The sequence below is a fragment of the Podarcis melisellensis genome (genome assembly GCF_964234715.1).
Source record: "Podarcis melisellensis genome assembly, chromosome: 7".
Classification (NCBI taxonomy): Eukaryota; Metazoa; Chordata; class Lepidosauria; order Squamata; family Lacertidae; genus Podarcis; species Podarcis melisellensis.
This window is the reverse complement of record NC_138539.1, coordinates 635,233-661,383: the sequence shown is the minus strand read 5'-3', so window position 1 is coordinate 661,383 and position 26,151 is coordinate 635,233. Positions and strand designations below refer to the sequence as shown.

Below are 26,151 nucleotides of genomic sequence, written 5' to 3'. Positions count from 1 at the left end.
GAGCCAGTCCGCTGCCGGCCGAATCTCCTCCCGCTCTGGACTCTGCCGGGGACCCCGTGAGGCGCTAAGGCCGGGCTGCGGGGACCCCGGGGTTTCTGCCCCCCTCCCTCGGCCGTCCCTTTGAGCCCCGTCGGCGCCCCTTCTCCCCGCCGCCCGTCCGGCGGGGGCTCCGTCGGGCCATGGCTGCGCCCGGCAAGTTCCAGTTCGCCATCGACCGCGGCGGCACCTTCACCGACGTCTTCGCCCGCTGCCCCGGAGGGAAGGCGCGCGTGCTGAAGCTGCTCTCCGAGGACCCGGCCAACTACCGCGACGCGCCCACCGAGGGCATCCGGCGCGTCCTGGAGGAGGTGAGGCGGCCGCGGAGGCGAAGGGCCGGGAAAGCCCTTGGGGCGCCTGCAAGGACGCGCCTTCGGGTTGCCTCTGCCAAGAAAGCGGCGGCGGCAGCAGCAGCAGGAAAGGATTCCCCCGGAGGAAGCAGGAGCTCTTGCAAGCCCTTCTGCCTGGAGAGCTCCCCCAGCCCTAGTGTGAGGCTAGTTGAAGCCCCCCAGCCCCAGGCAAAGGGGAGGGGCTTCCCAGAGGGCGACCAGGACGCCCAGCAGCTCTTCCAGCAGTTGGGGTGCCATCCCAGAAAAGGCCCTGCTCCCTGCCCACCTGAGGGCACCCGGAGGAAGCCCCTGAAGACCATCTCAGCAGCTGGACGGGGGTCTTAAAGAGGGGCTTTAAGGCAGCCCTTGGATGGAGCTGGAGAAGAGGGGGCCACATGCATGTCCCCTGTTCGGTCTGGTGGGGCTGGGAGGGTCCCTTGCCAGGCCCCCTGGAGAGCCACCTGCTGCCAGTCAGTGTAAGGCATTGGTGTCCCAGGTGTGCATTTCCTGTGTGGGGAGTCGGAGCCATGGGTCTGGACAGCAGGGCCCTGGTGGACAGGTGGGTGTCCTCTCCTGGCTGCTATGGTCCTGGGGGGCTAGAGGGGGCTGGTTCTTTGCTTCGCAGAACAGGAGTGTCCCTTAGGACCTTAGTCCAAAATATGACAGGAGCACCTTCCAAATCATTATGCGCAAGGGCTGTGCAGGAGCTTTTCCTGTCCTCTTGTCCTGTGTGTGTCTTCAGCCTGGCAGGCCGTGACGGACGCTTTGCTCCCCCCAGGAATGCGGCGTCCCCTTCCCCAAAGACCAGCCCCTGGACACCTCGCGCATCGAGTGGATCCGCATGGGCACCACGGTGGCCACCAACGCCCTTCTGGAGCGCAAGGGGGAGCGCCTGGCACTGCTCATCACCAAAGGCTTCAGGGACCTGCTACACATTGGCAACCAGGCGCGGCCGCACATCTTTGACCTGGTCAGTGCCAGGACTCCCCCTCCTTCCTCTGTCCAACAGGAGAGGGGGCTCAGCTGTCCCCTTCTGTCCTCAAGAGGCAGCGGTCTGGACTCCAGCCTGTGCCAGCCGGTGCCACCTTCCTGGGCAGCCTGGAGGGGTGGGCGGGTGCTGTGCCACTCTCGGGATTGGCTGGCAGCGCTGGAGCGTTCCTGCTGGCTGGGCATGGAGGGGCATGTGGGAACAGCTTAGAGGTCCCTCGGCAGAGCCGACTGGGCAGCCAGCCAACTGGGAAGGGGGGGGGCTTCACTCCTGGTTTCCATGGAGGCTGCAGAAGGTGCTTTCCTGGCAGGCTGGGGGGGGGGAGCAGCGACGGCTGCCATGTGCTGGTGCCCCCACCCCTGGGTGCCTTGAGCATCTCCCTCCCTTCCTGCCACCCCAATCACTGCTGCTCACTCTGGTCTGGGCCCTCCCTCCCCTGCCGGCAAGATCTGCGAAGAAACTCGGTGGAGCAGCACATTTTTCATGGCTGGGCTTGCCCTCAAATGCCCTAAATTCTTCTTGTGCCTCTGGAGAGGGGCCGCCAGCCAGAGTAGGCAACACTGAACTAGATGGACCAGCAGCCTGGCACAGTTTCCTATGCTCTCAGCTTGGTTGCTGACGACGATGCCAGCGCATGAAAGCTCTGCTCAGAGATCTGCTCTGGCTGCTGATTTGCTCCTGAGCCAAGTTCAAGGTTTTGCTTTTAATTCCCGAGGCCATTCTGCGCGTGGGGGGCTGCCTTGCCCACCTGGCAGCTGTCCCTGGGGAGCGGGGCCTCCTGCAAGCACCACCCAATGTGGCTCCACGGAGGAGGCTGAGCTGTGCTTGGCATTTTGGTTACACACACAGGAACATGTTGCAGGGAGCGGCGGCGGCCGTTTGCGGCACCAAACCCAACACGTTTATGATGGCGGAGTCCCCCCCGCAGCAGATGGAGGAGGAGCCAGTGGTTGTGATGCCAGGGTTGCAGGGGGGTTGGACTAGATGACCCACGGGACCCCTTCCGAATCTGCATTTCTGTGGTTCTGTGAAAGGGGTGCAGATCCCTCTCCCGGCCTGCGAGTGAGGATGTCCATCCCCTGATGATGAGGATGATGATAATAATAATAATAATAATAATAATAATAATAATAATAATAATAATATATTTATTCCCCACCTATCTGGATGGGTTTCCCCAGCCACTCTGGGCGGCTTCCAACAGAATATTAAAATACAATAGTCTATTAAACATTAAAAGCTTCCCTAAACAGGGCTGACTTCAGATGTCTTCTAAAAGTCTGGTAGTTGTTTATCTTCTTGACATCTGATGTTGGGCACCACTACTGAGAAGGCCCTCTGCCTGGTTCCCTGTAAACTCACTTCTCGCAGGGAGGGAACCGCCAGAAGGCCCTCGGAGCTGGACCTCAGTGTCTGGGCAGGACGATGGGGGTGGAGATGTTCCTTCAGGTACACTGGGCCTTTGAGGCCGTTTAGGGCTTTCAAGGTCAGCGCCAGCACTTTGAATTGTGCTGGGAAACATACAGTGATCTGCCTGTGACCCCCCCTGCCACCCCCTCCTTCTCCCCAGGCCGTCTCCATGCCAGATCTGCTGTATGAGGCCGTGCTGGAGGTGGACGAGCGCCTGGTCCTCCATCGCGAGGGATGCCAGCTCTACGGCTCTGCCCCCAAAGTCACAGGTGGGAGCTCCTCCCCAGGCAGGGGCTCTGCTGCCTCCATCTGCCCTGGAGGGCTGGCGCTGGCTCCGGGGCGGCTGTGTGAGGATGATGCAGGGAGGGTCTCCCAGACGGGGGTTCACCTGGCAGTTCTCTTCCTCCCCCCCCCCCAGGTTTGACAGGGGAGTCCCTGGTGGTACACCGGCCCTTGGACCTGGATGCCCTGCGAGGGCAGCTGGAGGGGTTGTTGGCCCAGGGCATCCGCAGCCTGGCAGTGGTCCTTCTGCATTCCTACATGTGAGTTCTGCTCCTGAGGTGGGAGGAAGTCTTGCGCTGTGGGTTGAGGGTGTGGGGCTGCCCCCAGGCATGGAGGGGAGGGCAGTGCGCTGTTGCTCGCCTGAGCCTGGGGGCAACCTATAATAATATGATCATAATTTTATTATTTATACCCCACCCATCTGGCTGGGTTTCCCCAGCCACTCAGGGCAGCTCCCAACAGATTGAAAACAGAATAAAACATCAGACATTAAAAGCTTCCCTGAAGAGGGCTGCCTTCAGATGTCTTCTAAAAGTCTGGCAGTTGTTGTTCTCTTTGACATCTGGTGGGAGGGCGTTCCACAGGGAGGGCGCCACCACCAAGAAGGCCTGGTTCCCTGTAACCTCACTTCTCACAGTGAGGGAATCCCCAGAAGGCCCTTGGCGCTGGACCTCAGCTTCTGGGCTGAACAATAGGGGTGGAGACACTCCTTCAGATCTACTGGAACAAGGCTATTTAGGGCTTTAAAGGTCAGCACTAACACTTTGAATTGTGCTCGGAAATGTACTGGGAGCCAATGTAGGTCTTCCAGAACCGGTGTTATATGGTCTCAGCAGCCACTCCCAGTCCCCAGTCTAGCTGCTGTGTTCTGGATTAGTTGTAGTTTCCGAGTCATCTTCAAAGGTAGCCCCACGTGGAGCGCATTGTAGTAGTCCAAGCGGGAGATAACTAGAGCATGCACCACTCTGGCGACATAGTGCGCAGGCAGGTAGGGTCTCATCCTGTGTACCAGGTGGAGCTGGCAGACAGCTGCCCTGGACACAGCCTAGTTCCTCTCCAGAGCCTTTATTCGCAACCCACATCCCGTTCTTTGGCAGCAGAAACCGGCAGGCAAGCCAGCTAGGCAGCCTCAGCGGAAAAGGAAGTGAAGGAAGCGCAGTCGTGGAACTGCAGAGCTGGAAGGGATCCCAAGGATCACCAAATCCCTTGCAAGGCAGGAATCTTTTACGAGGGGCTCGGACCAATAGCCCTGAGATTAGGAGTCATGTGCTGAGCTGTGCTTACATTGGCAAACAGCGGAAAAGCTGAATGTGGGAAGATTGAGGGCAGAGGAAGAAAGCCCGTCTTCACGCAGCGCAGAGTCCGACTCTGGAACTTGGTCCTGCAGGAGGGATGAGAGGAGGATGGGCCCGATTCATGGAGGAGAAGGCGGAGGCCTTGCAGAGCGCCCAGCCGGGATGGGGAGGCTCTGCCCCCTGGTCTGAGGCCGGCGGGCTTCCGAATTCCAGTTGCTGGAAACCAAGGAGTCGAGAGCTGCTCTTGGGCCCCGATCCTGCTTGCTGGTCTCCCTGTGGGGCATCTGGCTGGCCACCGGGAGAGGAGGAGGCTGGGCTGGATGGGCTCCCTTTGGCCTGATCCAGACCAGAGCCCCCGAGGAAGCGGCGGCCAAGACAGTGAGGCAGCTTCAGAAGAAAAGCAGGGGCTGCTCCAGAACAAATAACAACAACAACAACAAATAATTTATTTACACCCGGCCAAAGTCAGGCTCAGGGCTGCTAACACCAGTAAAATTACAGTACAAACATAATAGGAAAAAACCCAATTTAAAATACAGGTTAAAGCGCAATTTAAAATGCAGCCTCATTTTAAAAGTAGGCCATAGATCAAAACCCTAAGGGGAGGGAAACATAAGGGTCAGACTGAACCCCAACCAAAGGCCAGGCGGAACAGCTCCGTCTTGCAGGCCCTGCGGAAAGATGTCAAGTCCCGTGTTGGCGCCCAGGGTGAGCAGAGGGTGAGCAGCGCTGAGCATCTCCTCCCCCCGCAGGTGGCCGGAGCACGAGCGTCAGGTGGGGCGCCTGGCGAAGGAGCTGGGCTTCCAGCAGGTCTCCCTCTCCTCCCAGGTGATGCCCATGGTGCGGGCAGTGCCCCGGGGCTACACGGCCTGCGCAGACGCCTACCTCACCCCCTGCATCCACCGCTACCTGAGCAGCTTCCGAGACGGCTTCGCTCAGCAGCTCCAGGTGGGAAATGGGGGAGGACTTGTCCGAGGAGAGCTGGGTTCGAGTCCCGCCTCTGGCAGGCTCCCTCCCTCCCTCTCTCTCTCTGGAAAACGGAGAGGGGTGGTCTGTTTTGCACCCAGTCTCCTTGGGGGCACTGCACTGGGGGGCACCCTTAGGGCACCGCCAGATGGGACCCTCCCCCTCAGCTTGGCCTACCCTGCCCCCTGGCCTCTCTCCGCAGGGCGTCCCGGTCATGTTCATGCGCTCTGACGGGGGCCTGACCCCCATGGAGGCCTTCAGCGGCTCTCGCGCCATCCTCTCTGGCCCAGCAGGGGGCGTCGTGGGCTATGCCGTCACCACTTACCGCCGGGAAGATGGACAGCCCGTCATTGGCTTTGACATGGGAGGTAAGAGGGACCACGGGGCGTGGAGAGGACATCCGGCACCCTTTTGAAACGTGGCTCTTTTGGGGGGGAGCATTATTGGGTTATTGTTTTCATTTTGACTTTATATACAGTCAGACCTCGGGTTGCAGCCGCTTCAGGTTGCGTTTTTTTGGGTTGCGGACTGCCGAAACCCAGAAGTATTGGAAGGGGTTACTTCTGGGTTTCTGCGGTCGCGCATGCGCAGAAGTGCTAAGTTACGCTTTGGGCATGCGCAGAAGCGCCAAATCGCAACCCGTGCATGGAAAGACGTGCCGCTGCGGGTTACGGACCTGCATCCCACACGGATCGTATTCACAACCTGAGTGTCCACTGTATTGCGGTCTTTTCTATGAGACCTGAGACCTCCTGGTATAGTGTGGTATATAGTAAAGGTAAAGGGAACCCTTAACCATTAGGTCCAGTCGTGGCCGACTCTGGGGTTGCGGTGCTCATCTTGCTTTATTGGCCAAGGGAGCCGGCGTACAGCTTCCGGCCAGCATGACTAAGCTGCTTCTGGCGAACCAGAGCAGTGCATGGAAACACCGTTTACCTTCCCACCTATATATCTACTTGCACTTTGACGTGCTTTTGAACTGCTAGGTTGGCAGGAGCAGGGACCGAGCAATGGGAGCTCACCCTGTCACGGGGATTCGAACCGCCAACCTTGTGATCGGCAAGTCCTAGGCTCTGTGGTTTGACCCACAGCGCCACCCGTGTCCCAGGGTGGTATATAAATTCAGTAAATAAATAAAATAAGAAAGAGTGTGGGGCTGTTCTGGCGGGTCCCTCACCCGGGGTCTCTCTCCCAGGCACCTCCACCGACGTGAGCCGCTACGCTGGGGAGTACGAGCACGTCTTTGAGGCCACGACGGCCGGGGTCAGCATCCAGGCCCCGCAGCTGGACATCAACACCGTGGCGGCTGGAGGGGGCTCGCGGCTCTTCTTCAGGTCGGGCTCACGGCCCCCCACCCCGGGATCTGTGGGGTGCTGCTCCCTCTTCTGGCTGCTGCTGGGACCCTGCCTATCCAGTTGCCTCCACACCGTCTTCCTTTGATGGGGTGGGCGTCCTGGTGACCCCACAGCCCCCTGCCTCCTTTGAGGGCCACTTCCTTGGGGCCCACGCCCTACCTCACTTGTTCCTGCTGCCGGGCTTTCTCTCCCGCTCTCCCTGCCTTGAGTTCAGGGCCCCGAGTTTAACTGTGGAACTCCCTGCCACAGGAGGGCCACCAAGCGGGATGAAAGAGGATTGGACAATTTCGTGGAAGAGGAGGGGGCCACAGATAGCTCCTAGCCAGGAGGGCTCTGCGCGGCCTCCACAGGAGAAGAGGGGTGCTCTTGGCTCCAATTCTGCTTGCAGGTTTCCCCTTGGGCTGCTGGACTGGATGGACCCCTTTGGCCTGATCCAGCGGACTCTTCTCCTCTGGCCTGGCAGCTCCTTGTCGTCCCCCCCCATTTGCCACAGTGGTCAGTTAATCTCCTCTCTCTTTTTCCTCCCCTCCAGATCTGGGCTCTTTGTTGTTGGCCCCGAGTCTGCTGGGGCGCATCCTGGCCCCGCTTGCTACCGGAAGGGTGAGGCGGCCGTGTGGGGCAGGGGGTGGCGGGGGGGGCGGGAGACAGGGTGCTGGCAGTGGGTGCCTGACTGCGCCTCTCCCTCTGTGCCCCCAGGAGGTCCCCTGACGGTGACGGACGCCAACCTGTGCCTGGGCCGCCTCCTGCCCAGCTACTTCCCCCACATCTTTGGACCCACGGAGAACCTCCCCCTCTCGCCGGAGGCCACCCTGCAGGCCTTTGAGGAGCTGGCCGCCAGGGTCAACGCCTTCCGTGGGGCCAGCCCCCCGCTCAGCGTGGAGGAGGTGGCCATGGGCTTCATCCGCGTGGCCAACGAGGCCATGTGCAGACCCATCCGCGCCCTGACACAGGTGGGGGCTGCGCCAAGGCTCCCGGGGCAGAGACCCCTCCTCTGCACCAGGGGAAAGAGGGGCTTTCTCCTGACTTGCCCTGGGAGCCCCTGAAGGGGCCGCAGAGGGAGCAGAGGGGCCCCAGAGGCTGGGGGGCAGCTGCCAGGTGGGAAGGCGGGAGGGCAGGCCACTTGCGGATCGGGGCAGCAGCCTTGGCTTGCTTCTAGGGATCACAAAGATAGACAAACTTTATTTGCACTAGCCAACGGCCATAGCAACATAAAACAAGTAATATATACAATTAAAAAGACAACAATGGGTGAAAAGGGCAATCAAATGGCCAAGATTATTGTTCATTTAGTGGCCCTTAATCTCATTGCACCCTCGATGAACCTAGCAACCTTTGCTGTTGCCTGATCCTTTTGATGTGATAAAAGAAAGAACAATGTGGCCTCAGATGGGCAGCCTGGGAGGGTAGGTAAGAGTGGGGTGGTGATCTCATTCCTCAGATCTTTATAAAGGGGGCAGGACAGGAGAGCATGAGCCCCTGCTTCCAGATTGCCATCTCCACAGGGGCAGAATCGTTTCTCAGTTGGAATCTTTTGGTCTCTGCCCTCCAGTACGGCAGAGGGCATCACATCCAGTCTGGCCAGTGTGAAGAAGGCACATCTGTATTTTGGGATAGTTAATTTATACAAATACGGTGCCAGGGAATCAAACTGAGAAGGGGGGGGGGGAAAGAAGGACAGAGTTTCTTTATAATGGCCAGACGCTGTCCAATTAGCCTTTTTGCTTTAATGAAGCCCGTCATGAGAAGCTGATGTGGGTGGAGTCCGCAGAAGAGGAGTTTTTGGTGCACAATTTTGGACCTCGCACTTTTATGGGGGTCTTGTGTCACTAAGGGCAGTAGACTGGGTGGTTTGAGCCCCATGTTGAGCACTTCATTGCAGGGGGTTGGACTAGATGACTCTGGGTGTCCCAGGGGGTTGGCTGGGGAGGCGCCTCTGAGCCACTGCTCTCTGGGGCTGCAACTTCTGGGCTGTTTTAAGGCGCTCCAAAGGATTCCCCCCAGCCTGGGGGGCTCTGAGGGAGGAGGGAGGGGGTGAGCCGTGGGGCCAGGCTGTTGGGGGGGGAGCAGTCCTACACACAAACAGCAGCAGCTTCATAGAGTCACAGAACTGTGGAGTTGGAAGGGACACCCAGGCTCATCTAGCCCCGCAATGCAGGAATTGCAGCGAAAGAATCTGATTTGGTTTCCGCTTTAAAACCTCCAACGAAGGAGGAGCCCAGCACCGTCCAAATGAGTCCTTTCCTCCGTCAAACTGCTCTTACTGCCTCCAGAAATCTCTCCCTGACATTTAGCCGGAATTTCCTTCCTTGTCACTCGAAGGCATGGGTTCGAGTCCTACCCTCCAGTAGATTGCTGCACCTGTCGGAACCTGCGCTTGGCAGAGCTGATAAAGCTCATATTCCGGAATCGCCCTCCGACGTGATTAACGTCCTGAGCCTTTGATGAGGCTCCAGGCACATTCCCATTCAGCAGAGAATCAAAGCAGCACGCGGAAGTGATGAGATTTATGGCTACATCACTATGCTTTATTTTCTAGCTATGCAGACAGAAAAGAAATCATCCTCTCTCTGTGAGAGCAGAGAGCAACTGGAAAACAAAGGAACAGGAAACCAGTAACGTCACATCCGTCTCCTGTGAGACTTCCAACAACCTGGAATGTCTCTGGAATGTAAACAGAGTCTTGTGACTCTAAGCAGCTGCACAGTGGCAAACAGAAACTAACAGCACCTTCCATGGGACGGCCCTTGAGATATTTGAAGAAGGGGGTCAGAGCTTCCCTTTCCCAAATCCTGCTGCCTGGGGACCCTTTCCCTGCCCCCCCTGTGGGAGGTGGGGTGGGGGGAGAGTGCCTGCTCTCTCTCTCTCTCTCTCTCTCTCTCTCTCTCTCTCTCTCTCTCTGGGCTCCAACGGCCACTCTGTCCTTCCAGGCTCGGGGCCACGACACGTCCCGCCACATCCTGGCCTGCTTTGGGGGAGCTGGCGGGCAGCATGCCTGTGCCATCGCCCGGGCCTTGGGCATGAGCAAGGTCTTTATCCACAAGTAGGTGCCCAGGGCAGGGAGGGAGGGGAGGGGGGTCTCTGGCCTCAGGACCCCTCGCTTGACCTGGAAGAGGAATCCCCCCCCGCTCACTCGCTCCCTTCCTCCTCCCGGCAGGCACAGCGGGATCCTGTCCGCCTTTGGCCTGGCTCTGGCAGACGTGGTTCATGAGACGCAGCAGCCCTGCTCCCTGGCCTACGGCCCCGAGGCTTACGCCCAGCTGGATGAGACAGTCGCCGCCCTGGAGGCCAAGTGTGTGCAGGCTCTGGAGGCCCAGGGCTTCGCCAGGTGAGCGCCACCCCTGCAGGGCAGGACAGGGGGGAGAAGGCCCTGCAGGTTGCTGTGGGCAACCCTGCCCTCTGTCTGGGGAAGGCAGAGTGAGAAAGGGGGGCTGGTGTTACATTTGGGAGGAGCTGGGCAAAACAGCCCCTAGCTGCTTGCTCACTGCCCTCCCCTCGGCCTTCCCCAGATCCCAGATCAGCACGGAGCCCTTCCTGCACCTTCGCTACGAGCGCACGGACTGCGCCCTCATGTGCTCCGCCAAGGGCTACCCGGCCACCGCCCAATCTTGCCGCAGTGGGGACTTTGGCGCTGCCTTTGCCACCAGGTCAGTGGGCTCCCCTTCCCGCCTGGCACCACGGCTCAGAAGCGCCCGGCTGCCCCTTTTCTGCAGCGGGGGCCGGGAGATGCTTTGCAGTCGCCCCCCTGAGCCTGCGCTTGGCCCCCCCAGGTACCAGCAGGAGTTTGGCTTCACCATCCCCGGCCGAGCCGTCCTGGTGGACGACGTGCGCGTGAGGGGCACGGCCAGCTCCGGGGTGGGCCAGGAAGAGCCGGTGCCGGCCAGTGAGCAGCCCCCCCGCCGGGAAAGGGTGAGGACCCCCCTGCCCCTCTTCTCCTGCCCCCTCCGGCTGGTTGCCCTTGAGAGCCCCCTCCTGCTCCATGCATTTGGGCTATCCTCTTTGAAAGCCATCCCTGTGGGAGGGAGTTCCGCAGTTTAACTCTGCGCTCTGGCTCCTCCCCTCCTGGCAGTCCCAGCTGGCCCAGGGGCTGATGGGAGCTGGAGTTCAAAGCATCCCAGGGGCCCCCGACTTGGGGGAGGGAGCTGGACTCTCCCGACTGCTGGGTGCTCAGGTGTTTTTGGAACCTGCAGTCTGAGAAGAGCCCAATTAACCCCTCCCACTTTCAAATGCTCTCTTTCGTCAGAAGGGGACACTTTTATTTTCAAGGTCACGCAGTTCCTGATACAATATATATCCCGGTGGACCATCGCAGAGCTGTGGGGCAGGAAGGTGGGGAGCGCAAGGCGCCGTTTCTCTGGCAGGATTGGGTCCTGGAGACGTGGGTGACCTTTTTGCAATATAGACGTACCTCAGAAGTCGAACATAATCGATTCCGGAAGTCTGACTTCCCAAAAGTTAGGAAACCCCGGTGCAGCTTCCGACTGGTTCCTGATTGCGCAGGTGTGCCGTAAATAATAGCGGTGTCCGCAGCGGATGTTCGGCTTCCCAAAAACATTCGGAAACTGGAACAATCACTTCCGGTTTCCGATCGTTTGGGAGCCTGAACATTTGACTCCCAAGGCGTTTGGGAGCCCAGGTACGGCTGGATCCAACTGTTTGCAAATACAACAGGCCAGCCTGGGGGAGCAGGCAGGGACCCCCAGAGCCTGTGTTGGGCCTTTGGGAGGGGGCCTGGTCCCCCCCCAGACCCAGCTGCCAACAGCTAGGGGCTTTTGTGTTGGACTCTGCTGGTTCTGTCCTTCCTCTCTGGGTGGGTCAGAAATAGAGAAGGAATGTTTTCTGCCGCACTGCTCTTTGCTTCGGGAAAGCAGCTTAAATTCCTAGGCTTCCTTACTCCTCATTTCCAAGGCTGAAAGTTGCTTTTGGTGGTGCAGCTGATCCTGGGACTCCGGGTGGACGGGGGGGGGGGGCAATAAATTAGAATGGTAGAATTGCACAGTTGGAGCGGACCCCCTGCAATGCAGGAAGCTCAACTACAACAGTTAAACCAACAGTCCTTAGTACTAACCATCCAGCCCCACTGTCTGCCCCCCCAGGTGTCCCGCTGCTATTTTGAGGGCGGCTACCTGGACACCAGCGTCTACCTGCTGGAGGAGCTCACCTGGGGCCACTCCATCCCTGGTCCCAGCATCATCATTGACAAGAACAGGTGAGGGGGGGCTTCATCTCTGCCCTGCGATGAGTCCATGAGCCTTTGGCCCTGGCTGTGGGGCACCCAGGGTGGGGGCTGCTTCCAAGGAGGGCAGAGAGGCGGGAGGGGAGGGGGGTCGGGGAAGAAGGAGCCGCGCTGCAACCTCTGTGCCCCCCGCCCAGCACCATCCTCGTGGAGCCCGCCTGCACGGCCTCCGTGACCCGACTCGGAGACATCTGCATCACTGTGGGGTCCGGGACGGAGCGCCCCGTCGGCCCCCAAATAGACCCCATCCAGCTCTCCATCTTCTCCCATCGCTTCATGAGCATTGCAGGTGAGTGAGGGGTGTGCTCTGCCCCGGGGGGCTAGGAGAGTGTGTCCTTGGAGGAGATCCCTGGCGGGGGGGGGGGAATCATAATAATACTCAAATAATAATAAATAATAATAATAATAATTGGCGGTTCCCTCATTGCAAGAAGTGAGGTTACGGGGAACCAGGCAGAGGGCCTTCTCGGTGGTGGCACCCACCCTGTGGAACGCCCTCCCACCAGATGTCAAGGAAATAAAGAACTATCTGACTTGTAGAAGACATCTGAAGGCAGCCCTGTTTAGGGAAGTTTTTAATGTCTGATGTTTTATCATGTTTTTAATATTCTGTTGGGAGCCACCCAGAGTGGCTGGGGAAACTCAGCCAGATGGGTGGGGTATAAATAAATTATTATTATTATTATTATTATTATTATTATTATTATTATTATTATACCCCGCCCATCTGGCTGGGTTTCCCCAGCCGCTCTTTGTGGCTCCCGACAGAATATTAAAAACCCTGACCCTCTCCCCCCCCCCAAACAGAGCAGATGGGACGCATCCTGCAGCGCACATCCATCTCCACCAACATCAAGGAGAGGCTGGATTTCTCCTGCGCCCTCTTTGGCCCCGATGGGGGGCTGGTCTCCAACGCGCCCCACATCCCGGTCCACCTGGGCGCCATGCAGGAGACGGTGCAGTTTCAGGTAGGCCTCCCCCCACCGCCCCCCCCAGACTTCCACAAGGTGACTCTGCGAAGCTGCACCCAAGCCAGGGAGGGGGCCAAGGCGCCTGGCTCCCCCCTTTCTATCCAGAACCCTATATGTATTTTCAGATATGGTCTTGAGTTGCCATGGGCTTTGGGCCGCATGTATAAAATAATTATACTTTTCAGATATCTACATTTCACTTATTTTACATTCATTTTGACATTTTAAAACTTGGCTTCCTTCCCCCTCTTTCTGCAGTTCCTTAGATTTATTTTTAACATCTTCTGAATATCCAAATTAACTTAACTTGCTCATATATTAATTTTCTTTATATATATACTCTTATATAGATGCAGGTTTTTACAATAATCCTGCCATTGTTTTTATCTGTTCATAATTTATTTGTAAATATTCAATAAACCATTTCCATTCTTTTATAAAATGTTTGTTATCTTGATTTCTTATTCTTCCGGTGAGTTTAGCCGTTTCTGCATATTTCAGTCTTCCTTTGCTGGGACTCCCAAAAATGGAAAAATGGAAAGTGGCCTTTTCTCTCTTATTCTTTTTTTTAAAAAAAAATGTAATTTTTTATTAACAGGCCAATCACATCACATTATTCAGATCACATTAGTTCCAAATTATACAGCCAAATTTTAATTTTTTTTTGAGGGTACCCATACATCAAGCTCCGCACGAGTCCAAAATTCCGGATAAGTCCAGACATCACTCATTTTACTGCATTAATTAGTCAGTTCGATCCAGTTCAATCCGGATAGTCCTTTATTACTTTCTTTCTCATCTTGTTGTTATCATATATTCCTTTCTTTGCGATCTCTGGTGATTCTCACAAGCAGACTGAAAACTGGCGTCTCTGTGTGGGTTTTGTACTCTTCAAAAGCAATATCACTCCGGGACAGCCTCTGTTCAACGCTTCCATAAACAAAGTTAATCTTCGGTCTGCCCTTTATTTTTTCCAGGCTAGCCAAATAAATCAAATAGATCAGGGGGCTCTGTCAGGTCAAACTTGCGTTCCAACATTCCTTCTCTTTCGAACAATCCTGATTCTCCTCCCCCCTGTCCTTCTTTCTCCGGCAAGCCTGTCTTGGCGAGACGCCATTTTTTAACTGCGTCATAAAAATTTTCCACTTTCTCACCGTTCACCAATCTTCTCTCCTGTTGTAATCTATCCCCGCACAGTTCTTAAAATCCTGCTTATGATTAGTAAAAACGCGACGATCTTGTTTCTTTCTGGGGTGGAGGGTTATTATTATCACATCGTGCAAAGAGGAAAAAGGGTTTTTCCTCCACCCACCCCCCTTCGTTCCAAACATACAGTCTCCTGGTTCTCTCTCTTATTCTTTATCCCCTTTGAATCCCTCCTTTCCTCCAAGGAGCTCAATGTAGAGCCGCTGGTTCCCCACGGCCATGACGGTCGGCTGGGGATTTGAACCCAGTCCCTAGCCCAGCACCCTGACCACTAGGCCACACTGCCTGGATGGAGCAGCTGGACTCTGCTGGCACCAGAGCTCCCTCCTCCAGCTCAGCCGTCTTGGGACTTCAGGACTTGGGGGCCGGAGGAACTGCCCCTTTTGGCCCTGGGGAGCCCCTGGGACCCCTCCTCACTCGAGGGGCTTCGCTCCCCCTGCCCTTTCTCTTTCCTGCTGCCCTTCCAGATCCGGAACCTGGGCTCCGACCTCCATGAGGGGGACGTTCTCCTCAGCAACCACCCTTGCGCGGGGGGCAGCCACCTGCCGGACCTGACCGTCATCACCCCTGTGAGTTGGGGTCTCCTGGTGGGCAGAGGTCCCAGGGGCGCAGCCTGGCCTGGCATCTCTGTCCTGGCAGACCGATAGCCGTGCCCGGGTGTGTGGCTTGGGCCCCTTGAGGACTGGGGAGGGTTGGATGCCCAGTATCCTTGGAGCTGGGGGGTGGCAGTGCCAGGATCTCCCCCCATGGCCCTGTGGCTCCTGCCATCCCTGCCCCATGGCCCTGCCCCATGCCCGCTCTCCGTGGACCAAGCCTGCTCCCTTCTTCTGCCCCCTCACAGGTCTTCTGGCCAGGAGAGGCCAGGCCGGTCTTCTTTGTGGCCAGCCGGGGGCACCATGCGGACATTGGGGGGATCACGCCGGGCTCCATGCCCCCCCACTCCCGCTCCCTCCAGGAGGAGGGGGCCGTCTTCATTTCCTTCAAGCTGGTCAAGGACGGCGTCTTCCAGGAGGAGGGTATGTGGGGGCTGAGCCAAGGAGGGAGAGAATCAAGGGGTCTCTCTGCCCACCAGTGGCCTTTGACCTTGCTGGGGGGCTCACGTGCCTCCCCTGCTCCCCCCGCAGCCGTCACGGAGGCCCTGATGGCTCCCGCCCGCCTCCCCGGCAGCAGCGGCACACGCAACCTGCAGGACAACCTCTCTGACCTTCGCGCTCAGGTGGCAGCCAATCAGAAGGGGATCCAGCTGGTGAACGAGCTGATTGGTCAGTACGGCTTAGAAGTGGTGCAGGCCTACATGGCTCACATCCAGGTGAGCAGGAAGACCGCAAGGGGGGCCGGGGGGGGGCTCTAAATCAGCCCTTGAAAATGAGAGAGGCTTTTAGGAGTGGACAGCCTCTGGTCATTGCTGGGAGGGACCCCGAGGGTCATCCAGCCAACCCTCTGCAAGGCAGCAATTGCGACTAAAGAATCCCTGAGGGATGGCTGAACAACCTCCTTCCGAGATTTTGCAGTGTGTTTCCGTACGTGGCTATTATTGTACACCGGAGGGATGGAACCATCCTTTTCCTTTGCGGATCCAGGGCTGGAAGCAGCAGCTGCTGCCGCCCTGGGCCAGCCAGGCTCTGTCTCTGCCCCCAAAACATGGTCCTCTGTCACGAATTCTCTGCGGCGCTTTAGCTCAGGGTCCCAGGTTCTGCAGTGCAGTATATTTATTGTGAGCTGTATATGGTATGTACAAATATATACAATAATCCACAGGCTATAATACACAAGCAGTTCATACAGTCGAACAGAGTACCTGGCTGCATAATAATAGTAATAATAATAATAATAATAGTAATAATAATAATAATAATAATAATAATAATAATAATAATTTATTTATATCCTGCCCTCCCCAGCTGAAGCCGGGCTCAGAGCGGCTAACAACAGTAAAGTAATACAGCAGTCTAAAATCAATTCATTCTAAAATCAGTTCAAATCAAATTCATGGCAACCATTGGGCTAGAGTTCTGTGAGGATTGCCAAAGGAGAGAGGGGGTCAGGCTGTGCCCTGGCCAAAGCCCTGGCGGAACAGCTCAGTCTTGCAGGCCCTGTGGAAAGATGTCAAGTCCCGCAGGGCCCTAAGGCAAATAGGCAAATAGGAAGATCTCTCTCTCTCTCTCTCTCTCTCTCTCTCTGACCACACTCTTTTACACCACCACTTTCTGCTGGACAGGTTTCCTTTTAAACCGATGACAGCCAATCAACTGACAGCACATTACTGCAAGTCTTTCTGACCCGGCACTTCCATAGAAAGTATTGCAGGCCGGTTGCATCAGCTTGCAGACTCAAGCCTGCAGACTTGCCATCTCACACAGCATTCTGTGAATCCCGACACCCTGGCATGTTGGTCTGCATCCCAAACTCCCACCTTGGAATCCTATTAGAAGTGTGCAATAACACCTTCAAGGCCTTCCTTAATCCATGGGGCTATATGTGTATATAATTCCACACATTTCAACCCAAACCTTTCCAGAGCAGCCCTCAGTATAAAATGGAAAGCCAGAGCAATGTTACAGATGCCACTGGACGGTTGTCACAAAACACCCAAACGCCTCCCCAGTTCCGACGTGGGCGCAGGTTGGAGAGCGTGGTAGGCGGAGGAGCCTGCTGGACTCGGGTGGGCAAGTGGGCAGGGGGAGAGAGACCTGCAGGGCCCCCCCAAGTCTCTGCTGTCCTTTGTGCCCCCCCTCCAGGCCAACGCAGAAGTGGCTGTGCAGGACATGCTGAAGGACTTTGCCGCCCGCCAGGGGGAGCCGGGGCGCCCCCTGCAGGTGGAGGCGGAGGACTTCCTGGACGATGGCTCCCCCATTCGCCTGAAGGTGACAGTGGATCCCCAGCAGGTGAGCGCAGGTGGCTCCGGGGGGGATCCAGTGTCTCCTCACCTCCAGAAGGAGATGGGGGAGCTGGAAAAGGCTATGGGAAGGGCAGCCAGAAGGATCAAGCAGGGGATGGATGGAAGAAAGGCGGCAGCCTTTGGGACCTTGGAGTTTCGAGAGAAGGGGAGCAATAGCAGGCAGGGGAATGGTTTGTCAAATGATGGGGAGAGGAAAGCTTTGTTAGGATATAGTTCCGTTCCACCTTAAAAAGGGAACAGGCATGACTGTTTACTTCCAGCACAGGCTTGCTGGGAACTTCCGTTTGTATATTGCTTTTGCTGTTTGCTGGACACAAAGGGAAACAGACGTGTTTTTTCCTTTGTCCCTGAACTATGCTGAATAAATGCTGTAAATATGCTTATACATTTCTCTGTCCACCACTTCTGCTGTGAGAAGATTTATTCACTCTGCTGATAGAGCATGCATGGGTCTCTAAACGTATCTGAGGCTCGTGTCACTGTTTGATGCTGTTCCAAGGGAGACCAGTGATCGCCTGGCTGCCGGCTGATGGCTGGAGTCAGCTGGGGGCCTGTCTGATGCCCCCGTATCCCCGGCAGTATCCCAACAAGCTTTTCTCACTCTCTCGTAACGCTCAGACTTGTGGGCAATCAGGGGAGATGACTTGGGAAATTCAGGACAGAGAAGAGAATGTCCTTTGTGTAGCACAGAGTTCATCTGTGGAACTCCCTCCCACAAGTGCAGTGGGGCGGGGGACCGGGACCCCTGCCTCTCCCCCTTTCCTCCCCCACCCTCCTCTCTTCTCCCCCTGCAGGGCACGGCTGTCTTTGACTTCCGGGGCTCCGGCCACGAGGTCTACGGCAACTGCAACGCCCCTCGAGCCATCACCCTCTCGGCCCTCATCTACTGCCTGCGCTGCATGGTGGGCCAGGAGATCCCCCTCAACCAGGTAGGGCGGGGGGAGGAGAGCGGCCCCTGGGGGGGTACTGCCTCCCCTCCGCGGAAAGGAGTGGGGAGGAGCCCTGCCCTCAGAGGAGCCTTCCAGCCCCAGGAGAGAGATGGCCGCACTCAAAAGACGGGGATCCAGAGCCCCTTGGGGGGAGGCAGTGCGGCGTAGTGGTCAGAGTGCTGGACTGGAGCCAAAGGGCAGGGTGAGGAGCTTCCCCTACCTCCCACTGGCCCTGCTGGCTGCTGGGAGTTGGAGTCCATCCCTGACTTGGGCCCCCATAGTGTGCCCCCGTCTCCTTGGGGTTTGCCCTCTTGGTCAGGCTGGTCCTTGGCATCCCTCCCTCCCTCCCCGCAGGGTTGCCTGGTGCCCGTGCAGATCCTCATCCCCAAAGGCTCCCTGCTGGACCCCTCCCCAGACGCAGCCGTGGTCGGGGGCAACGTCCTGACCTCCCAGAGGGTGGTCGACGTCATCTTCCGGGCCTTTGAGGCCTGTGCAGCTTCTCAGGTGAGAGGAGGGACAGGTGAGGGTGGGCCGAGCCGGGGTGGTCCTAAGAGGGCAAGGTGGGGGCTCTCAACTAAAAAAAATAAATCCAATTGTCTTCCAAATTATAATCTTAATTTTGTGACTTCCCACGACCTGAATTCCAAAGCATTTCTGCACCACAGTCCTGCCTCTCATCTCTCATCGATGTTTTTATAATTCCATATCACAATTATCCCCCATGCTTGTCTCTGGCTCTGCGATCCTCGATCATGGGAAAAGTCCCACTTTCTTTACTCCACAACCTTCCCTTCCCCTCATAAAGGGGGGGGTCCTTGCCCTGCCTGCTCCCCAGAGCCTCCCCCCCCCGGCTGATGTGGGTGGGGAGGGGGAGGCCAAGCGTGGCTCCCGTTTCCCACCATCCCCTGGGAAGAGTCTAGATGGGGAGGGAGGTGGTTGGGGGCTGGCGGGGGCCTTGGCCCCTCGGGGGCTGGGGGGGGGCGTCTTCCTCACGGCCCCTCCCTCTCCCCAGGGCTGCATGAACAACGTCACCTTTGGCAACGAGCGCATCGGCTACTACGAGACGGTGGCTGGCGGGTGTGGGGCAGGGCCCCACTGGCACGGCCGCAGTGGGGTGCACAGCCACATGACCAACACCCGCATCACGGACCCCGAGATCTTGGAGAAGCGGTGGGTGCTTTCTGGGAGGGTGGGGGGCCTCCAGGGGCTCTGGGGGGAGGAGAAGGGGGGACAGGGGGCTCCATCTCCTTTCCCGGGCATCTAGCTGAGCCCCCTGGGAGGGGCTGGGGCTGGGCAGTGTGGAAGGGGCCCCAAGGGTTCTCTAGTCCGACCCCTGCAAGGCAAGAGCCACAGCAAAGACCCAGCCCCACAGGGAGAGCCCTGCGTGCCACCAACCAAGACCCTCCATAAGTCTGGGGCGTCAGTTCCTGTGAGCTGTGGAAGTTATAGTTCGAAACCCTTATAGGGTCCCTCTCAGCCCCCATCTCTGCAGCCCCTCGCCCTTTTTTTTAGGGGGGAGATTTTGTGGCATGTCCTGAATGACCCCCACCGCTTTTCCTCCCCCCACAAGGTATCCGGTGGTCCTGAGGTGCTTTGAGCTGGCCCCGGGCACCGGGGGCGCCGGGCGCTTCCGAGGTGGGGACGGGGTGCGTCGGGAACTGCAGTTCCGGGAGGAGATGGTGCTGTCGGTGCTGAGCGAGAGGCGGGCCTTCCGCCCCTACGGCCTGCAAGGTGAGGGGGCTCCCGGCTCCCAACGCTCGCCCCCCACCTTCTGCCCGGGTTCCTTTGTGGGTGGGGGGCAGAGAAGGGTACTTTGTGGGTACGGTGAGCCTTTCCTGAATCTGGGGAGAGGGTTGTGTCATGGGCAGAGAACAGAGGCACCATTACCCCCCCAACTCTCCCTGCCCTCTCAGTTTGGCTCTTGGGGACTCCCCCCCCCCCGCTGTAATGACTTTATCCCCCCACCCCACTGATTCCAGGGGGTGAGTCTGGCTTTCCAGGCCTCAACCTGCTGATTCGACAGGACGGCCACACCATCAACCTGGGCGGCAAGACGTCTGTGAAAGTGGGGCCTGGGGTAAGGATCCGGTCCGCGCACCCCCTCCCCCTGCTCCTGGCTCTGGACCCCCAGACCCATCTCGGTTTCCTCGCCTGCCTGCCCCCCAAGGGGACCTTCCCCCCAGCACGGAGTTCCTCCTCTGCCCCACCCCAAACCTCTCCCTTCTCCTTCCCTTCAGGACGTCTTCTGCCTGCAGACCCCGGGCGGAGGGGGCTTCGGACCACCTGCCGCGCCCCCGGGACCCCCCAAAGGGCAGGCAGCCCCCCCCAGAGGCCGGCCCTTCCTGGAGCGAGGGAGCCTCTATGACTACCGCCTGGCCCAGGAGAGAGCGTGATGGGGCCCCCTCCTCACCAGGGGGTCTGCAGGGGGGCAGTCTCTGTCAGCCGTGGGACAAGAGTGGGAGTTGAAAGGCTCCCTCCGTGGGGAGCAGATGTTGCATGCAAGCGGTAATCAGCGCTCGTCCTGCTCAGGGTAGACCCACTGAACTGAATGAGCCTAGGTCAGCCATGCCATGCGCTCCAGGGGGCCCCCCCACTCCTCTTGTGTGGGGAGAAGAGCTGCAATGCCACTCCCCTTCTTCCCAGCAGGGGGCAGCAAGGCCTGAGGTTTGCCGCTGGGCAATGTAAGCTGGGATGAAGGGGGAAGAACCCTGCAGTTGCCCCCACAAATTCCTCTCTTCCTCTCTCCTGGGGGTTTTCTGGCCGAGCTGGGCTTGCTCACTGCTTGGCCTTTCCTCCTCCAGCCTCCCCGCCCAGCACCAGGAGGGCCAGCCCCACTTTGTCTGGGGGTCCCAGCAGTACCTCCCTGGCCAAGGCCTTTATATGCCCTCCCCTCTAGGCTTCTTGGAGACCCTCCACTCTCTGCCTGGTGCCAAGCCGGGCTCCTCTCTCAACCCCCCCCCCACCACCAAAACCCCCCAAGGCCTCGGGCAGAGTGGGCAGGGGCCCTGGCCCTGCAGTTGGAGCCCCTCGGATCTCCCCTGGGAAGGAGGGTTTCTCGGCTGGGATTATTCCGAGCTTTGCTTCCAAGTCTGTGGGCTGAATAAAGCTGCAGCCAGCAAGTTCCCCCGTTTGTGTCGTTTTTGCAGCTGGGGCAGAGCAGGTGTTGGGTTGAGGGGGTGCTGCAGAAGGATCCTTGTCCCCCTCCCACATGTTGTACTGGGAGGGTCTTTCGTTCCTGCTCTTGACCCAGACGGGGGCCCGGGTCTCCCGGGGGTTTGATCCTTGGAAGGAGGGGAGAAGGTCAGGGCTAGCATTGCTCTTCCCGAAAAAAGGAGCCACAACACACCCGAATGGCCTGGAGCTGGCCTGCCTTCCGGCCTCAGGCCCGGCATGGAAGCAGCGCCAGAGGAGGGTCTTGGCCCCTTCTGCCCCAAACAGCTCTCTCTGCGAAGCCCACAAGATCCTGGTGGCCAGACTCCTGCAAGAAGAAGCTGGTTGTATCGGATAATCCGGTTGCACACCACCCCAAGCGATGAGAGATGCCAGGGGTTCCAGCTGCTTACAAAGGACTCAGCTTCTTGGGAACGAAGATCATCAGAGGCCCACAGACATACGGTTTATTTACTCATCTACACAGCCTGAGCCCGGTGACAGAGGGGCTCCCAGCACTAACCCCCCAATGGATCTTGCGCCTCCATTAGTCACAGCTTTGGATCCAGCACAGAGCAAACAGAGCTCAGGGTCTCCAGCTTCCAGCTCATCTCAGCGCTCTCTCTCTCTCTCTGGCTCTTGTTTTCCTGCCTAGCAGGGGGGAGGCAGGGGAGGAAAAGCCCCCCCTTTAGCCTGGAGGACCCCCTCACTTAGTGGAAGCTCTTGCATCCCAACATCCTTTTGTGAGGCTGATGAGGACACCTGGGCAGGTACGGCCACGCTCTCACAATGCCTGACTAGTACAGCAACCTCTCTATCATTCTAACCCTCCCTGGATACAGGACCCCAAGAATTGGAAGGGGCTCTGCATCACCCCAGCTGACCCCCAACCTCCTGACAAAAGAGCACCCTTAGAGCATCACCTTTTTGAACAGAAATGGGGGGGTGTTTGCTTCATGTGGGTGCCAGTTGTGGCCCTTGCATGATTTCTTGCACATCCAAGTGCACACTCTGCACTGTTGCACCCAGGGAACCAGCGGGGGAGGGAGCTACCTGCCTTTGTCACTCACTTTTTGAGGGTTTTTGGGTCCCGGCTGGAACTGAAGCTCCACCGAGAGCAGCTGCTGGATTGCTCCCTCATAGGGAAAACTCAAGGGGGGGGGTGTGTGTGTGTGTAGAGATTCACCTTGACCTCTCCTCTCAGAGCTGCTTGTGTTGCGCATACTCTGTGTGGAAGATTTGCTGTCTGTCTGGGGGGTGTGTGTCCTGCTAGAGAGACCCTCCCTCTAGTGGAGCTGCCCCTTGCCCCTCCTGGGCAGTTAATATAGTATAATCCTTTATTAGGCCTAGCAAACCACACATTATCAGACAGACACCATATACAAATTGTGCAAAATACGAGCTCAACAAAACAAGATTTGTCCCAGTCAGATCTTTAACTCCAGAGAAAATCAATTTGCATAAATAATACAATACTGCACTACCGAATCCCCGATCAATTAAGAACCACTAATTTTCTTTATAATGACCCAGTCTTTCTACATGGACAGCACTCAAAAATTCAGCCACTATGAAAGTAATTTGATCATTCCTGTCCGAAAGCAGGTCCTGAACCGTTGGTGGCATAGAAATCAGCCTATTGAGTTGCAAGGCCTCTAATAATTGTCTTCTGGCATAAATGCCAAAATCACAAGTAAAGAAAATACGCTCCAAAGTATCTGGTTCCTGTTTACTACATTTGCAGAGACGCTCTGATGCTGGGAGAGCTAAATATCTTCCTTTCACTGTCATTGAGGGAAACATATTAAATCTGGCTAACATAAACAGCCTGCACAATTCATGATTCTTCAGTTTTGCCCAGGACAGCTAAGGATGGCCAGAAGCCCCTCTGGGGTCTGCATGAGGCATCATTTGCGCTTTCGACCACCACACTTGGAACTGACCGCAATTAATTTGAAGGAGAGCCAGGGGCTCCCCCCCCCCCGTCCCAACAGTTTCCGGCTGAAAATACAAAGCTCCCACACCTTTGGGAGCGGGGGGAGGGGGTGGGTTTTCCAGGCTCCCTTGTCTCCGTAGACACATCTTCAAGGACATGCAGACTCCTTAAAACTGCCCCCCCAGCCCATGTGCTGGATCTTAAGAGCAGCATCCAGACCAGGCCTGTGCCTGGCCCTCCCAGCCCCCCCCATTACCCAGGGGTAGGGGTGAAGGAAGAGGGGTGCGGTGGGGGCAGACCACCCTGGGTGTCTTTCCTGAGTGAGGTGACATTTGGCTCGCCACCTGCCCCTGACTCTCAAGCCTGCCCCGAGCTGGTGGCATTCCCCCCTTCGTTTTGACAGCTTGGGGGAGTCGCGAATGTCCGCCCTGGGTGGCTTGCTCCACCCCCGACTGCAGGGCACGTGCACCGCTCTGGGCACCCGAGCAGCTATCCTGGCCCTGGGAGGGCACTCTCCACGTCCCGCCCCCCTCGGGAGCACACCCGCCTGGGCAGCTGGGCACCTGCTCTTCCGCTGCCCAGGGGAGCTGATTCAGAGGCTGGAGGTGGCTGTGAGGCCTTCCAGTTCCTCTGGTTTGCATTCCCCAGCTGCCTTGTAAAGGGGCCTCTTCACAAGGGGGGTGTTTACTTTAGAGGCTTGCGCAGACGGAGGTCTTTGTCCAGCAGTCAGTCATTTCTCCGCATCCTTTGCCAGGTGCTCAGGTGCTCCTTGGTGAGGTTCAAAGGGGCTGTGGGGGAAGGCGGGGGGGGCAGCATTCCTTCCTTGCAGGTGGGATTTGCAAGGGCAGTTTCTGATCAGAGCCGCCCACTCCGGGGCTTTGCTTTCATGCCTGGCCAGCAAATCTTTGAAAACAGATAGGTAGCCGTGTTGGTCTGCCATAGTCAAAACAAAAAAAATTCCTTCCAGTAGCACCTTAAAGACCAACTAAGTTAGTTCTTGGTATGAGCTTTCGTGTGCATCTGAAGAAGTGTGCATGCACACGAAAACTCATACCAAGAACTAACTTAGTTGGTCTTTAAGGTGCCACTGGAAGGAATTTTTTTTTGTTTTAAATCTTTGAAAAGTTAACTTTCAAAAGACATGTCCTTCCTTTCGCCTCTTTTCGCCTTCAGATGTCACTGCAGTATAACTTTTTGTTTTGTTTTATTATGTCACAACCACCTTCTTGTTTAAAGAGTTTAAAACAACATACAGTCACAAAAATAAGGTGCATCCTAAAATGTACACCCCAGCTGCAAAAAGCCACAGCAAAGGGCTGCATCTTCAACTTCCAGAAGCAGCCCCACACGACTTAGACTGGAGCCTTAGATCGAAAGTTTATCAGTGGTTTGTCAGGATTTGCGTTGTGTTGAAAAAAACGCCCGGGAAGGCCACCACCTTCCCAAGACACTGGGGCGTCTCTCCGGTGGTCACTCTCTGGCTGTAAATCTTCTTCAGTCCAGAGAGACCGGTGATAAGCGACCCCTCCCTCCTGAGAGGAGCACGCTCGTCTTCTGGAATCTCATTGCAGAAGAAAGAGTCAATTAGTAGCTCTAAAACTACTTTATTTACAGTCTATATACAAAAAATTCATCCGCATGTCTGTGCCCTCGGAGCACCAGTACAGGAAAGCAACACTCAGAAGTGAAACTAACTTCTCCAGCAGTAAACCTCCACAGTCCTGAGACTACCTCTGGTTATGTACTTAATTCGTTCCGGAGGTCCGTTCTTAACCTGAAACTGTTCTTAACCTGAAGCACCACTTTAGCTAATGGGACCTCCCGCTTCTGCCACGCCACCGGAGCACGATTTCTGTTCTCATCCTGAAGCAAAGTTCTTAACCTGAAGCACTATTTCTGGGTTAGCGGAGTCTGTAACCTGAAGTGTCTGTAACCCGAGGTACCACTGTATAAATAACCATAGAGCTACTACTGAGCAGCTTGGGTGGATAAAAATCCTATCACGTCTTGCCTGCCTATAGCGAGAAATGCAAGGCGACTTTGATCGAGATACAAATCTACCTGGCGAGAAAGGCAGGCTGAGAGGGCCTGCCATTTTCCTATGGGTCATTTCATGGGGCCTGGAGAGCACGAGGGCTGCCTCCCCTGCCTGCTTCCGGAGTCTGGCAGGCAGCGTGTGGGGAGGTAATGATGGGGTTTGCAAGGCGACAGTCACGGTGGCTGCAACGTGCCTCAACAGGCTTCCTTCTGCGTTTGTGGGATAGTATCTCCTGCTGCTGCCAAGAGCTCTGCTGGATCACGGAGGATGCTGCTGAAGGAGTGTGAGAAGAGTCTGCTGCAGCTGGATCAGGCCAAGGGGGACCCATGGGAGCGCAGCATCCTGTTCTCACATGCTCATAGAAAGCCTCTTCCCACCTGTAAGTCAGAGCAACAGGCGTTTGGACGAGTAGACCTTTCTCCTTTCCGTGGAAAAGAGGGCTCTCGGTGGCTCCTAGCTGGAAGGATCCTGCGAAGGGCCCTGCATTTCAGGGGAGCCTGACGGCAGCTCTTGGGCTGCAAGCCCCTGCTCTCTCCCTGCCTGCTGGCGTTGAGTCCCCGTGGCGCACCCGGCCGTGCCGAGGAGTCTGCGTTCCAGGCTTCCTGACAGGAATGAAGTCTGCCTGGACACGCTGACCTCTGCAGCCGACTGGGCCGTGACTATCTCCAGTTACTCAGTGATAAGGGAACAAGACGTGCCTCACTTCACCCAAACAGGTTCTGCGGCCTCTAGAGGGATTTGCATGGACTGTTGGATTCAGGTGTAGCCCTTTCATGAGCAGTTGCACCTTGGCAAGTTCATTTCCCGCTTTGCAAAAGTGAGAGCCTGGCTTGGCCTTGCCTGGAGCAAGTCTATGAAGCTGGGAGGACTCTCACTATGCTCAGCAACAACGGTCACCTCCAGCCTCTCCTGGGGGCTCCTCAAGCCTTTCCTTGCTTTGGGGAAGGGCCACATCTCAGGGCAGGGCAAATGCGCTGCATGCGAAAGGTCTTCCCCAGGATTGCCAGGCAAGACTGGGAAGCACCTGAGAGGCACCAACAGTTGGCAAAGGCCAGCCTTCCTCCAGCTGAGGCTGTTGGGAGCCCAGAACACCAAGCAGTGGTCTGAGGACCACCAGTGCTCCACCAC

General features: G+C 57.1%; 1 protein-coding gene across 1 annotated transcript; it reads left to right on the top strand.

Moving 5' to 3' along the window:
- The first annotated feature begins 50 nt into the window (after positions 1-50).
- Positions 51-21,022, top strand: OPLAH (5-oxoprolinase, ATP-hydrolysing). Its single transcript, XM_081919592.1, has 26 exons — positions 51-347; positions 1,144-1,335; positions 2,924-3,032; positions 3,182-3,305; positions 5,093-5,288; positions 5,509-5,674; positions 6,502-6,640; positions 7,194-7,261; positions 7,358-7,611; positions 9,589-9,701; positions 9,816-9,986; positions 10,168-10,305; positions 10,429-10,567; positions 11,755-11,867; positions 12,032-12,183; positions 12,702-12,862; positions 14,539-14,640; positions 14,913-15,087; positions 15,196-15,380; positions 16,810-16,956; positions 17,765-17,899; positions 18,254-18,403; positions 18,912-19,069; positions 19,470-19,630; positions 19,879-19,976; positions 20,137-21,022. The coding sequence occupies exons 1-26, from the start codon at positions 180-182 to the stop codon at positions 20,290-20,292; spliced, it is 3,870 nt and encodes a 1,289-aa protein (XP_081775718.1). The 5' UTR covers positions 51-179; the 3' UTR covers positions 20,293-21,022.
- The last annotated feature ends 5,129 nt before the right edge of the window (positions 21,023-26,151 follow it).